This window comes from Gouania willdenowi, chromosome 1 (genome assembly GCF_900634775.1).
Source record: "Gouania willdenowi chromosome 1, fGouWil2.1, whole genome shotgun sequence".
In the NCBI taxonomy this organism is placed as follows: Eukaryota; Metazoa; Chordata; class Actinopteri; order Blenniiformes; family Gobiesocidae; genus Gouania; species Gouania willdenowi.
The window spans coordinates 37,798,077-37,812,361 of NC_041044.1; the positions used below are offsets into that span (position 1 = coordinate 37,798,077).

General features: G+C 35.1%; 1 protein-coding gene across 1 annotated transcript in view; it reads left to right on the plus strand.

The window, feature by feature from the left end:
- The window catches only part of LOC114474932 (integrin alpha-X), a 37,093-nt gene that overhangs the window by 21,374 nt on the left and 1,434 nt on the right, over window positions 1-14,285 (plus strand). The window contains exons 15-30 of the mRNA XM_028465593.1: window positions 693-823; window positions 905-1,059; window positions 1,128-1,291; window positions 2,529-2,645; window positions 3,905-3,972; window positions 6,088-6,229; window positions 7,519-7,617; window positions 8,979-9,058; window positions 9,133-9,207; window positions 9,286-9,361; window positions 10,953-11,060; window positions 11,327-11,368; window positions 11,717-11,842; window positions 11,922-12,035; window positions 13,101-13,157; window positions 13,232-13,342. Of these exons, the coding sequence (XP_028321394.1) occupies window positions 693-823; window positions 905-1,059; window positions 1,128-1,291; window positions 2,529-2,645; window positions 3,905-3,972; window positions 6,088-6,229; window positions 7,519-7,617; window positions 8,979-9,058; window positions 9,133-9,207; window positions 9,286-9,361; window positions 10,953-11,060; window positions 11,327-11,368; window positions 11,717-11,842; window positions 11,922-12,035; window positions 13,101-13,157; window positions 13,232-13,342 (1,665 nt within the window). The remainder of the gene's footprint in view (window positions 1-692; window positions 824-904; window positions 1,060-1,127; window positions 1,292-2,528; window positions 2,646-3,904; window positions 3,973-6,087; window positions 6,230-7,518; window positions 7,618-8,978; window positions 9,059-9,132; window positions 9,208-9,285; window positions 9,362-10,952; window positions 11,061-11,326; window positions 11,369-11,716; window positions 11,843-11,921; window positions 12,036-13,100; window positions 13,158-13,231; window positions 13,343-14,285) is intronic.

Here is a 14,285-nt window from a genome sequence, read left to right on the forward strand (position 1 = left end):
CTTAAAACATAAATCTATATATTTTTCTGTGCAACATGTATTTCACAGCATGCCTCTACAAAAAAAAAAAAAAGTTTCTTTCAAAATTAAAGACAAGTTCAACTATTTATTTATTTTTGACCAGCTTCCCACGACCCTCCCTGTACAGGTCCACGACCCACTTTTGGGTCCCGACCCACCAGTTGAGAATTGCTGCTAAGCTATTCTTTAAACAAGAGCTCAAACCTCCACTAAGCAGATTCTGATCATGGTACCTTCACACTTTAAACTAAAAATTGGAAGACATTTATATCCCCGTTAATAACCATACAGTAGGTCTAAATGTATGGACACCCCAATCTTTTAAAAAAATTACGATGAAATGTGCAATCCTGATCTGATCCAGATGAAACTCGGTGATATAAAGATTAGTCAATTAAAAAAAAACAAGAAAAGAAGTGTAATAGTTCCAGCGAGATTTATTTAGTCTTCTTTCTGAATCGTATGTTAGGTTAAAGTTTTCGTTTTTTTTTATTTTTGAAATTGTGCCAATGATGAGAGATAGGGATTTTTTCAATTATTCAAACTGATCCCATCCAAAATGTATTAGAATCTTCCATAGCGTAAATGTCCATCTTTGGTTCAAATTGTGTCAAAATCCATTAATTTCTTTTGACGTATAAAAATATACATCACAATCTTTCTTTTTCTAGAGAATCATGGGTGGGACAATACAGTCTGGAATGAGACTTTTTGGACAATCTATCAGTGGAGACATTGACCTTGAAAATGATGGGCTTCCAGATGTTGTAGTTGGATCCAAGGGCACAGCTGTTGTCTTAAGGTGAGGACAAAGTGGACAAAGACGCACTGATTTATACAATTTGAATGACATCGTGGTAGCTGTTTGCTCTTTCCCCTTCAGGTCCAAGCCTGTCATCAATGTGGTAGCACGTCTTACTTATGACCCTGAAGAGATAAGCACTGAGCATCTCGACTGTTTAGGAACTGACAAAAATCTGCAAATGGTCAGCGTAAGCTTATGCTTTGAAATCACTGAAATGACCCGAAGTAACTACAGTAAGTAGCTGTTTTGACATCGTATTACGGTCTTGAAAAAACTCTCACATTACTTTGCGCTTTCCCAGAAAATGTGGAGTCGAAGCTGAACATCAGCTACACACTCGATATAATCCCCACCAGGCAGAAGAACCGAGGCTTCTTCATGGAAACCAAAGACAAAACCAGAAACCTGACTTCTGTTTTTGGTGCTGATAAAGAAAAATGCTTCTCCCACCACATCTTCATGCCAGTATGAAGATAAAATATACACATTTTATTCATGTTACAGATCCATTGTCATCCAGCTACACTGATGGGCCAAAACATTATGGAATATAAATTTGGGGGTCCTAAATCCGGTCCTAGAGAGCTCCTATTCTGCATGTTTTAGATCAGTGAGAGAGAGAGAGAGAGAGAGAGAGAGAGAGGAAAATAAACAAATGACAGCATTAAAAATATGGGCTTTTATATATAGGTTTATTTTTAGTTAAAAATGACAATAATACTGAATATTACCAACAACTGTCAAAATGACAACAGAAACACACAAAATAAGAGAAGGATATACTGAATAATAAAAAGAACAGACAAACAACAACAAAATGACACCAAAAACACATGCACTACGAGAGAAAAATACTTGCTAATAGAAGCAACACACAAAATGACAACAAAGACACACTAAATGAGAGAAAAATACACAAGGTCACTATGAAACATACAAAAATAAGAGAGAAACATACAAAATGACATAAGAAACAACTAAACGACAACAAAAACACACACACACGGAGAGAGAATAAATTAAATAATACCAACAACACACTAAAACGACAACAAAAACACACAAAATAGGAGAAAAATATACTAAATAATAATAAACAAAAAAACAAAATACACAAAATGACACAAAAACACAGAAAATGATGACAGAAATGATCTTGATTAGAACGTGAACTGAAAATACAAAAGTCACACACAAGGAGGAAATGATAAAAATTGTAGAAATAAATCTAATCCGGAGACAATAAATACTGTTTCATTTCTCTTATTTACAAAATGAGATTCTTTAAAATGTGAGTTATCACTCATTCCTTCCATCATTATTCTCTATAGTTGTTTTTTTCCACAGAAATCTGAGGAAAATGTTGTTGTTGGACAAAAGAGGGTACGGGTAACTCTCAGAATGAAGAGAAAAAGGGGCACTTGAGACAAAAACGTTTGAGAACCACTGGTTTAGATGCTACTCTAGTTTGTAAAACTTCTGTAAACCTGCATGATGACTCCATCATTAGATTGAGCGAGTGTTAAAGGAGGGAAACACCTAAAACATGCAGGACAGAAGCTCTCCAGGAGACAGGTAGTTGTAATGTTGAAGCACCCCTGATGAAAATCCATTGATGTCAACAGTATTAACACGTTTTTTTTTTTAATCTGAAAGAGCCATATGCTGCACGTGATCACTCCTCTTTCCATTTGTTTTGCAGAACTGTGTGACTGACACTTTGACACCAGTTACAATAAAGCTGGACTTCTCTCAGGTCAACAGCGAAAATGCACTGCCAGCTCTGAACATGGACAGCATCAGGACTTATACCGTTCAGGTACAGCCATAATAGACAAAATAAAGAGTTTCCTGAAACACCAGAACAGAATTAGCAATGTGTTCCTGCCTAATGTGATCAGGTTGACTCAGAGGGCCTGTACTGTACAAAGCTGGATAAGTATATCCAGGACATCTCTCCGTTAGTGGGCTTCACCTGACCAAACATTCTCCATCAGAGAGCAGCTGTACTACAAAGCAGGATATAAATACTGTATGTTCTCTTAAGACGGGTGATTTCAGTACAGGGGTGGAGATTGCACCGCCAGACCAGTCACAAACACGGAGACCCTGTGTAGAGCAACTTATGTCAGATACAGAGTGTGTCCGACACAGGCTTCATCAGCTGACTGTAGATGTAAATGTAAATCTATATCTTTCCTAAAAGATGTCATCGGTAAATGAAAGGATTGCATTGATCCATTCATAATCGTTCTCGACTTCAAATGACTCAAAACATACAAAAAACAACTCAGAAGAATATTGAAATATGTCAGCAAAATACACAAAAGATAGCAAAAATATACAAAGTGACTATAAACATACAAGATTACTAGATAATTATGTCATGCAATAAAATATACAAAATAACAACAAAAATACACAAAATGACGAAAGAAAACACATAAATACCAGAATATCTATAAAATGACAACAAAAGTCTACAATATGACTCCATAAACCCACAACATTACAAAATATCCAAAAGACAGAACAAATACAAAATTAAAGAATGACCCAAAAACGACAAAAAATGACAACAACAACAGAAAATTATATACAAAACAACTAAAATACACAAATAGCTGAAAATATACAGAATGACAATAAAAATACACGGAAATGACTCTCGGAAAACACACAACAACAGCAAGAATACACACAATAAATCAAAAAACACCCAAAATGACAAGATCACACAAAAACAGAAAGTCATACAAAACAACAACAAAACACAATAAATTTATAAAAAAAAACACACAAACCCTTTGCTCTCTCCTGTATTAATGCTCACATTGGCCATTATTCTTAAATTCTGACATAAATGTTGATCATTTGACCCTCGGATCACATTTTTGTGGCCTGGCTGTGATAAAAGTTGCCCATCTCTGATCTAAATCATAACAAATTCACGGTATACATAAACAGTCCATATTCCATTATGCATAAAATAGTGAGTTTCACATAGGATTCATGTAAATGTTTTAGAAGATGAAGGGAAAAATAAGATTTGACCAAGTTGTGTAACATTTTCTGCAGGTTCCCTTTAAAAAGGAATGCAGGGGTGACGTCTGCATCGCTGAACTTGAGGTGGATTTCATCTTCACGTATGTACCGTATGAAACTCAAAGGGCTCCGTTTAAGGGTGTGGCCAAAATGCATCAACAAGGAATGAACTCAAAAGCCATTTCATTAGGTACACATTGGCATAATCAGGTTAGTTATTAAATTCAGTGCTTGTGAACCAGAACTTGGGTAGCTATTCCGGAGATTTCAACCTCAGTGAAGGGTTCTGTGGATCTAGAACTGCTGGAGAAAGGACTTCTTACATTGGTGTTTATAGCCCGCATTCACATTTAATAGAAATGTACACTCTTGGTGCCAAAAATGTCTTCAACTTAGAAAATATTGAATCATTATTAGAAGCATAGTTGGGGTCAATTTAATTTTTCAGTTACATTTTCAATTATTCATGATCAATTAAAATTATGATTACAATCCAATTACAAATACATTACAATTAATATTTTTTCCCTGAAAGTCAATTACAATTACGTTCTCAATTATTACGGCTAAATTTGTACTCATTTTTATTCATATAGCGTTGAGATGATTGTATGTGGGTTTTTTTTTTGTGTATAGTTGGCGTTTTTGCATCTTTACATTAAAATTGTATTGCATGTTATATAATATCTTATGTAAAAACCCAACAAGGGAAAAGAGTTTGGATTTAGCAATAGCTATAAACTCTGTACAAAACGTCAGTTATGTTCACAGTATTGTTACTATGTAAAATTGTATTGTCCCTATTAAAAAAAAAACAAAAAAAACTCTTATATCCTAAATAACTCTTCTAACCATTACCACCTGTATGAGTGTGAACATTCACTGACAGGTAGACGGTAAACATACTATGAAACATGTTTTAATATTTGTTGACTACTTATGTGTATGCCATAGATCTACATTTAATTTAATTATATGTGACACTTTTTTATTGAATTTCTATGGTAATTACAATTACAAAGTCACTTACATAAACTCATTTCCAATTCAATTAAAGTTACAACGGCGACACATTCTTAAAATTACAATTAGGATTATAATTATGCCATAATTGTAATTAATGATAAATTACAATCATAATTGACCCCAACCCTGATTAGAAGTCCCTGATGGATGGGTCTGTGACTAATTACGCATGTTACGGTCGCTCCCTAAACCGCCCTCTCCTGTCTCTCTCTCTCCATCTGAGCCAAACCACATTACAAAAAACACAAAGAGCTTTCGAGTTTTCAGTTTTGAAATTTCCCTAATTTTGTTTGTTTTGTTTTCGTTTCATCGTCTTTCCCTGATCAGCGATCAGACATCATTACAGGCTGTTAAGCGTCTTGAAATCATACCAAACATGTCTGCTAATACTCTTAATAGTCATAAATTTAATATTTATTCACGACAAAAATGCGCCAAAACAAGCTCGCCCTGAGATCACACGACAATTGACGAAGTCCAGCCGTTAGCGACACTTGCTAAAGCTAATATTAGACAACAACCCGTTTTATAGTGTCCCAAAACGCATGGGTGAGGGTTCAGTCCGTGTCATAGAGATATTTCCATTTCAGAAGGTGAAGCCCGTCATATTGCATCCAATCACGTCAGATTTTGCACGAGAATCGACGTTCCCATCTCTCTATCCACCTGTTTACGAAGATAAATTGTAATGTAATGTAAATGCGTGATATTTTCCTAAAATATGCATGTGAGGATATATTCAGTGTCATATAGCAATTTCTGCTTGCTTTCATTTAAACAAAATTATAAAGATAAAAAATTTAAATGAAGTGAATTCTGTATTTTTTTTCCATTTTCTGCAATTACGGAAAATGTGATTCCCTACACACATTTATTTGGGTAGTTTCAAACCAGCAGGATGCTTTCCCAGTTCCCAAATCAAACTGGTCGGTGCGTTCCGACCATTTCAAAGTCATTTCGGGAGCTATAAACTATAGCTTCACGAGGCGAATGTCCTCAAGTGTCTGTGTCGAGCTTTCACATACAGTTTACAGAACATTTAAAATGTGTAACAGAAAGTTCTGATACGAGTTCAACTTCAATCATACTACCAAAATGTTCAGGATTGGAACTGTTTCTGGGATACGTAAACCTTTCAGCACAGATGTTTTTAAGAAGGAGCGAACGTAACAAGCGATCTGTCTCCTCAGGACTCCTACGTTAGTGGTGAGAGAAGGTGGTTACTTCAACGTGTCGGTGAAACTGTCGAACAACGGCGACGACTCGTACAACACCAGCCTGACGATGCTCTACGCTCCGGGTCTATCCTTCTCCAGGATGGTTCTGGTCCAGGTGACTAAACACACACAGCTGAACCTCCCTGCCTCTGTTGTTCACTCTCAGTGACTCTAACCCTAGCCTTTTTGGTGCCCTATGCGAAATCACCCGATATGATACCGATATTGCAGCTTTGAGTATTGGCCGATATCGATGCAATACGACATTAGCACAAATCGTACCTACTTTAACTACTTATTTTGTAGTGTGGAATGTTAGAAAGGGCTTGATCTAGTGATGTTACTCAAACAGAGAACAATAGTCAGCAACAGTAGGTTATTTTGTTGTAGTGTGAACCACAGTTACCTATAGATAGAAGTGCTGGAGCGGAACATTTTATCGGAGCGCTTATATCGGTGATATTAGATGCAGTCCGATAAAATCTGATATTCGTTTTCTGGTTAATATCGGACCGATATCCAATATCAATATCGAATCAGGACACCTCTGTTTTCAAGTAATAAATGCTTAACTGGACCATCTCAACAACAGGAGCCGGCTTTAGGTCATTCAAGTCTATATACAGTGTGTACACATTATTTATTTTAAAAATCAAGACAAAACAATGCAATTCTGCAACACAACAAAATACAACCCATTTTAAAATGTAGAATAATACACTATAAAACAATATAACACCTACAGGTATAAAGCAAATGTATCGATGGAACAATTACATGAATGGTGCAAAATCCAAAAACAATGCAAAACAGTGCAATCAAAAGTTAAAATAAGATATAAAAGTTTCAGCACAAGTAAATTTCTACTTTTTTTTAACACAAATCTTAAAACCAAAGAACACAATGTGCAAACAACACCATAGAATTATATAGAATGGAACAAGAATGAAAATAAAATAAATATAAATATGGGCAGAAGATTAACAGTTACAGATTTTTTAAATTTATATTCAATTAAGAGAAAACATTTACTGTGATTGTAAAGGGTGTGTTTCACGTTTATTATACCTTTTTAAATTAATATTTAAAAAATGAATAATAATAAATAAATTAAATGGGGGATGCAAAAAATAAATTAAAGTAAGAAAAGAAAATTAACCACAGCTAAAATTTAAAAAAAGTTTGTAGAGGAGGAAAGTTGGAGACTTTTGATAAAGTCTTATCTTAGTTTGAACCCACGCAGAAAGCCTCTTTCTCTTTGAAATCCTCCACAAAATCCCACTCAGACCTCAACCCTACACGTGGCACCAAACAGGTTCAATGATTCCTGAACTGAACCAACATCAGGCCTGTTTTCTCTCCCCGTCTCATGTTGTGTTTTCTTCCTTTTCTTCCTAAAATCAGTCCACGAGGCGGACATTTCATAGCTGCAAAAACCTCAAAGAAGTGCTCAACCAAACCACGTGTGGAGTCAGCCTTCCTGTTTATCGCAGCAGATCTTCAGTAAGTTTCTGGTATAATGTGTACTTTAGCATCAAAAGTAGAAGTACTATAAAAAAGTAAATGTGAAATTCCTCTTGTTAAACGCATGTTTGTGGAGGTCGACATGTTTGACATGTGTGACGTAGCGATTACTCAATGAAGTCCTCCGTTCACGTAACTCACACTGGTTTAATGAGGTTAAAGGCATCTGATGGTTGCCATGGTAGCATAGACTTCCTGTTTTAAGGTGTCTTCCTTGTTCAGCTGAAGGCATGTATAAATCTGTAGTAAGATGGATGATGGCCCCCACTAAAACATCAGATTGAAATGCATGATACATGAATGCTGATTGGCTGAAATCTCAAAAATGACCACGCCCACATTTAAAGGGATATTATATGTGTTTGTAGCTAAAAGTTGATTTAAAAAAATGAAATTTCTGACACGACCTATTAACAATGTTTTATTAGAGCGATCATCTAAAGTGTATTCATGAGATGGACTGCCTATCGCAGTACATAAAAAAGGATGTTTTATTTTGGAGGTGCAGGAAGTCCCTGTTTCTAAGAAGAAAAGGTTCCTTTATTACCGTAAGAAAGAACATGTTAAATAGGATTAAAGTAAAAAGTAGAAGAAAAAAAATGTGAAACAGAAAAGACAGACAGATGTGTCTAGTTTTTACTAATTGATGCAAAAGCTTTAATTCGTAACAATATTTCATCCATTAGCATGAACTAAATAATGTTGGCTTGTAGTGACAAAGATTAGTTTGACCCTTCTTCCTTCTGTACAGCTACAACGTTGGTTTTAAGTAAAAAATCCTTTAAAAATCATCAGTGAAGTCCTAGACCACATGTGTCAAACTCAAGGCCCAGGGGCCAAATCTGGCCCTTCACAGCAACCGATCCAGCCCGCAGGAGAAAGTGAAAATGGCAGAGAAAACATGAATCATTGTGTAAATTATCAAAAAATTCAGTTGTAAATTGTTGTTGACATGACTCCAAATTTTTCCCAAATCCTGCAACTTTTCTCAAATTATTCCACAAAATTTCCCCAAATTATTCCACATAAGTTCCCCAAATTAAATAAAACATTGGTTAAAAAAAAAAAAAATCCAAGGACATTTAAGTATCTGTTGTATTATTGACGAGATATGGTTGATGCCTTCCATAATTTATGTCTAATTTATAACTGGAAGTGCAAACTTGGGCACAATAATATTGAAATTGTTCATTTTCCCGTCATTTTGACAAAGGGAATCATAAAACTATATGGTTCTTTCTTTTATAATGTTTGTTTTCCTCGTGGGAATAGTAATGGCTGCTCTAATTGTTTTTCTTGTCGACTGTTTTAAAATACGTCTCTTTTTATTCTCCGTAAAGGCAACATTTAATGTTTCGTTCCTCGTCTTGAATGACTACGAATGGAACGATACAGTCACCATGACTATTGAAGGGAAAAGGTGAACAAAGGTCAACTTTTAAACCATCTGACGCATCACAGAGGATCAAACTGCTGCGTTTCTTTTGTTCTCAGTGATAACGTAAACTCCACAGTAGCTGTGAGCAAGAATCTCCCAGTGCAGTTTGAAGTGAGGATGGCACTGACGGTGTAAGAGCCACTTTTCCTTCTCTTACCTTTACAGTTGAACGTGTTGGATGTGTTCATCAGCTTTCTGTATGGTTACAGGCCCGAGGACAGCGTCACGTATCTGAACTTCACATCTGAGGACAGTGCACCAAAGCAGATGGTTGTTATTTACAGGGTGAGGCCCTACGTTCAGTCACTGCTTCACAAAACAAACCGAGGACAATAGTCTGTCAATAGTAGAAATTCAATGTCATCAGTCACTTTCTAAAAATCATTACATTATTGCTAATTATTGATGCACTGATTATTATTTTTTTCACAACTGATCATTTCAAAATCATTTTTTAATAAATGATATGATAAAGCGCTATATAAAATTGATGCATTATTATTATTATTATAATAATTCATTTTAAACAAATCCAATGATTAGAGATGTTCGATATTAGCTTTTTTGCCGATATCCGATATGCCACACTATATTTCTGATTGTCGATAATAACCGATACCACAAATACAGTAAACGTCATCTGCACAAAATACTTCCTCAACTTTAGCATTGGAAAAAAAATACCACATTTGTATGTGTATGTATTTTCTTAAACCACAGCACATACTGGTTTTTCAATATCGGAGGAAAAACCGATACAGATGTGAGACCGATACTACGTTTTAATGACATATATTGGCCGATAATATTGGTACGTCGATAATATTTCACATATTTTCCCAAATGAAAAGGCAATTCCATAATAATCAATAAACAAACATATTTTTCAAGTTTTTTTAAAGAATGAAAAGGTCAGTCTAACCCAGGGGTCTGCAACCTGCGGCTCTGAAGCCTCATGTGGCTCTTTGACTCTTATACAATGGCTCCCAATAGCTTTAAAAGACTATTGAAATAAAGAGTTATTTTTTTACAGAGGCTATTAATGATTAATGACAAATAAAATCAAGATATAACAATTTGTCAACCCAAAAATAAATCACGTTGTGCAATGACTGCCATCTTCCTACTTCACTTCCTGCAACATCTACAGACCATCAACTTTCCTGCACCTGTGGCTAATCTTAAGTTTTAAATCCCTGGTAAGATAATTAAACCAACACAAACACTATTCTGGAAGAAAACAGAGATTTTAATTGTGTGGGAACAGATTCATTTAACCGTCAATGTACCGGTTAAATATGCATGCTTTATGTGTGGCAATATATTAGCAAATTTAACTGTATAGAATTCAATACACTGTATTGTCTTCATTTAGAAGGTATTATTTTGGCTCCAGGAGGACTTTAATCCAGGTGAGATGAGGCGAAATGGCTCCTTTGAGAGTAAAGGTTGCCGACCCCTGGTCTAACCTTATACAGTATTGTAACCTGGAGGGTTGCCGGTTCAAATCCATTGTGGACCATAACTGTGGGACCATGAGCAATATATATATATACAGTATATATATGCAAAAATAAATTATGATTTAAGTAACTGAAATCAGAAAAACAACTTATGATTACTGTCTTTAATAGATTTTTGTGACACAAATTATAATATCTAATAACAAACACACGTCAGCCACTGTTCTTTAACAGAAGAAAATACCTAAAAAATATCAACCAACATTAACACATGAATATGAAACTTGATTATCTTATATTTGGGTCAACATCATCACCCTGTGACACCCCTCTACTCTAATTGTTTTAAGGGCCATTAACTCTAAAACTCTCTCACCTCATGCACCTCTACACTGTTAATATTGTGTTTCCAGATCGATAACACTGGTTTTAAAGATTTTCCAGTCAACGTGTACTTGACGTTCCCGACCAAACTGCAGCACGGCTTTGAAATCAACAACTATCAAGTCTTTGTCCAGCAGGTAAAGCAGGGAGGAGCCCTTTTGTAACATCAGCCATAACATTATGACTAGAAGTAGGTATTGATTCACGTTTCCCAGATTCAATTTGATTTGCGATTCAATTCTGTTCCATTTGATTTTGGATCTGGTTTAGGACTGGTACGGTGACTGAACCAGTCACCAATTTAAGTACACATTGGTTTTTTTTATCATAGTGTTTTTTAGTCATACTGGTGTGGCTGATTGGGGTGAACTACTGCCCAGTTTAACATTTTCTCTGTTTCCAGAACAAAACTAAATGCACGAGAATGGAGAATGTGGAAAACCAGGTTAGTTCTACAAGTGCATCAATCTGTCGCAATCAAATCTGACTGTTGACACTTGTTATTATTGTTGTCTTCTCATACTTCTTATTTTATCATTTTCCTTTCCTCATTTATCTCATTTTGTTTCCTTGCTTTTCTAATTGTTTCCCTCTTTTTATCAAATTTTTCCCATTTTCCTAGTTTTTGTGTTGTTTCTCTCATTTTGTCTTTGTTTTTCTCTTCTTGTTTTCATGTTCCCATCCTCTCTTTTTCTTCTTCTAATTTTTCTCATTCTTCTCACTTTTCTCCTCCTCATTTTTGTCAATTCTTATTTTCTCATTAACGCATTTTCAAATGTTCTCACTGTTGCAGCACTGTTTACCTGAAAACTCCAGCGTAGTCATCAAGTGTGACAGTTTTGTGCTTAAGAACAGCTCAGCCGTTGAGTTCACGTTGTTGGGAGACGTTCACTTTAGAGACCTGGAGCTGCACGCTGCGGTCAGTGCACGAGAAATAACAGAAATCACATTAGAGAGATGAAATGTGATCATCAAACACTGTTCTTCTTCTTCTGTAGAACATCAGCTTTCTTAAACGGTACACAGGGGACGGGGCAGAGGTCAAATTCAAAAGCTTCATGCATGTTGAGTACGACACATGGCAGTATGTGATGGAATCTCATAAACACGAGGTACGGATCATAATCACCCAGTATCTGTAAAGTCTCACAATGCAATTTCATTATAGTATCTCCGTTCAATGCAGAATCCTGTAGAGCAGACATGGGCTCCCCTGGTGTAATTTTGTGCGGCCCCCAAAGTAAACACACAGACTGACACCAGAAACAGGAAAAACTACAGGAAATGTCACAAAACAACAACAAAAAAACCAACACAAAATTACTCCATAAACACACAAAACAACAACAAAAACACATGAAATTATTCCAAAGACACATAAATGACGACAAAAATAACACAAAAAAACAACCCAAAAGAGCAAAACACTCAAAATGACTCCATAAACACACAAAATGGCAACAACAATAAAGAAAATGACTCCAAGACACACAAGATGTGTAAATATATATATATACAAAATCACTGACCAAAATGCACAACACAGAAACAAATGAAAGTATTTAAAAAAACACAAAAATATCACAAAAATACACAACTCCAAAGGCACACAAAAAACTAAAATAATGTACACAAAAAGACAACAAAAAAACACAATAAAATGACAAAAACAACAAAATTACTCCAAAGAGCCACAAAACAACTAAAATACACAAAACAAGAAAACTACACACAAAATACTACAAAAGCACCCACAAACTTTGTTTCCTGTGGTAATGGTGAAGATTGGTCATTATTCTAAATGCTAACATGAATGTTGATCATGTGACCTCGCTGTGATTAAAGATGCCTATCTCTGCTGTAGTTTTCAGAGCATTCAGTTCCCCAATTCTAAATACAGCATTTTCTTTTTTTGTGTACATTAAACACCTTTTTGATGATGCTTTTATTCACAATTATGTTGCGGAATTGATTTAACAAATTCTTTGCAACACCAACAAATATAAATACTAAAAAAAACTGAGTTAGGCATGTTTAGATATCAGGTGTGAAGTGTGTTCTGGTAAAATAAGATGTGGGGCTTTTGCTTCTTTGTCGACCTTTTGCTTTTTCAGTTTTTTTTACAAGTTTCATGAATATTCAAAATACCTTAACCAAGGTACATTTGTAATCCACAGAATAAGAACAAAATTGATAAACTGGACTCGTGGATGGACAACTCTACTATGAAATGGGTAAATCAACCAACTGTCATTGCTTTAAAGTGTAAACACAGATTTGTGAAGGCGTGTGTGTTGACTTACTCTAGAATGAAGTCCGAGTAGAATTCCTCATCTTTCCTGACCAGCTGCTGATTATTCTAACTGGAGCTGGACTAGGATTACTGCTTCTGATCCTCATCACAGTCATCATGGTTAAGGTGAGTCGAGCTTTCAGCGTTTGGATTGTTCTGGTTCAACAAAGACCGATGAGAGCCTAGAGTAGTCAATAACTCACATATATCACTTTATTGCTCAGCATTGCTGGTTGCTATAATTAATCAGAACTACTTTAATCTATTAGAAAGGGAGGAGCCAGAGGTGGGTGTCAAAGATAAGTGAGCAATTGATAAGAAATTACAATTATGACCTAATTAATTAGAAAAATATGCTGCCGTTGTATTTGAATTGTAATTTTCAGATAATGTCATCAGTGTCATTTTAAATGGTATAGAGATTCTATAAAAAAACTGTAATTTACAATTGAAACATAAACCTGTGGAACCATGTTACAGTTCTATGGCTAACAAATACAGTACATAGTTAAGTGATTAAAATGTGTTTCAGATCAACTTTTCCCACGACCTGTCAGTTCTCTTGAGGATCATTTTACTATGTGAAAAAATTGAAATAAAAAATATTAATACCAATATTTTCATAGATAAGGAACCCTAAAAAAATAACCAAGAGTTAAGAAACAATCTAGATGATGGATAATAGTTTTTAGTGTATTTTACAGTTGATTTAAGACATGGGTCAAAACTGACCATAAGAGATGCAGAAAGCTAACATACGAGGGATTTTTACACATATATATATATATATATATATATATATATATATATATTTAAAGCTCAGTAATTGTGATTAATTTTAATTTAACTTTAGTAATTGAGAATGAAAGTATAGTTGACTTTCAGGGGAAAAATAATAATTGTAATTGTAATAGTAACAGTAATCGAACAAGGAAAGTGAAAGATGTAATTGTAATTAAAAATGTAAATGACCCCAACCCTGGGAGTGGCTAACAGTGATGGAAGCCTCAGCAGAAAAGCTCAAGAGCATCACGTGGCTCGAGAGCCGCAGGTTGACGACCCCTGATTT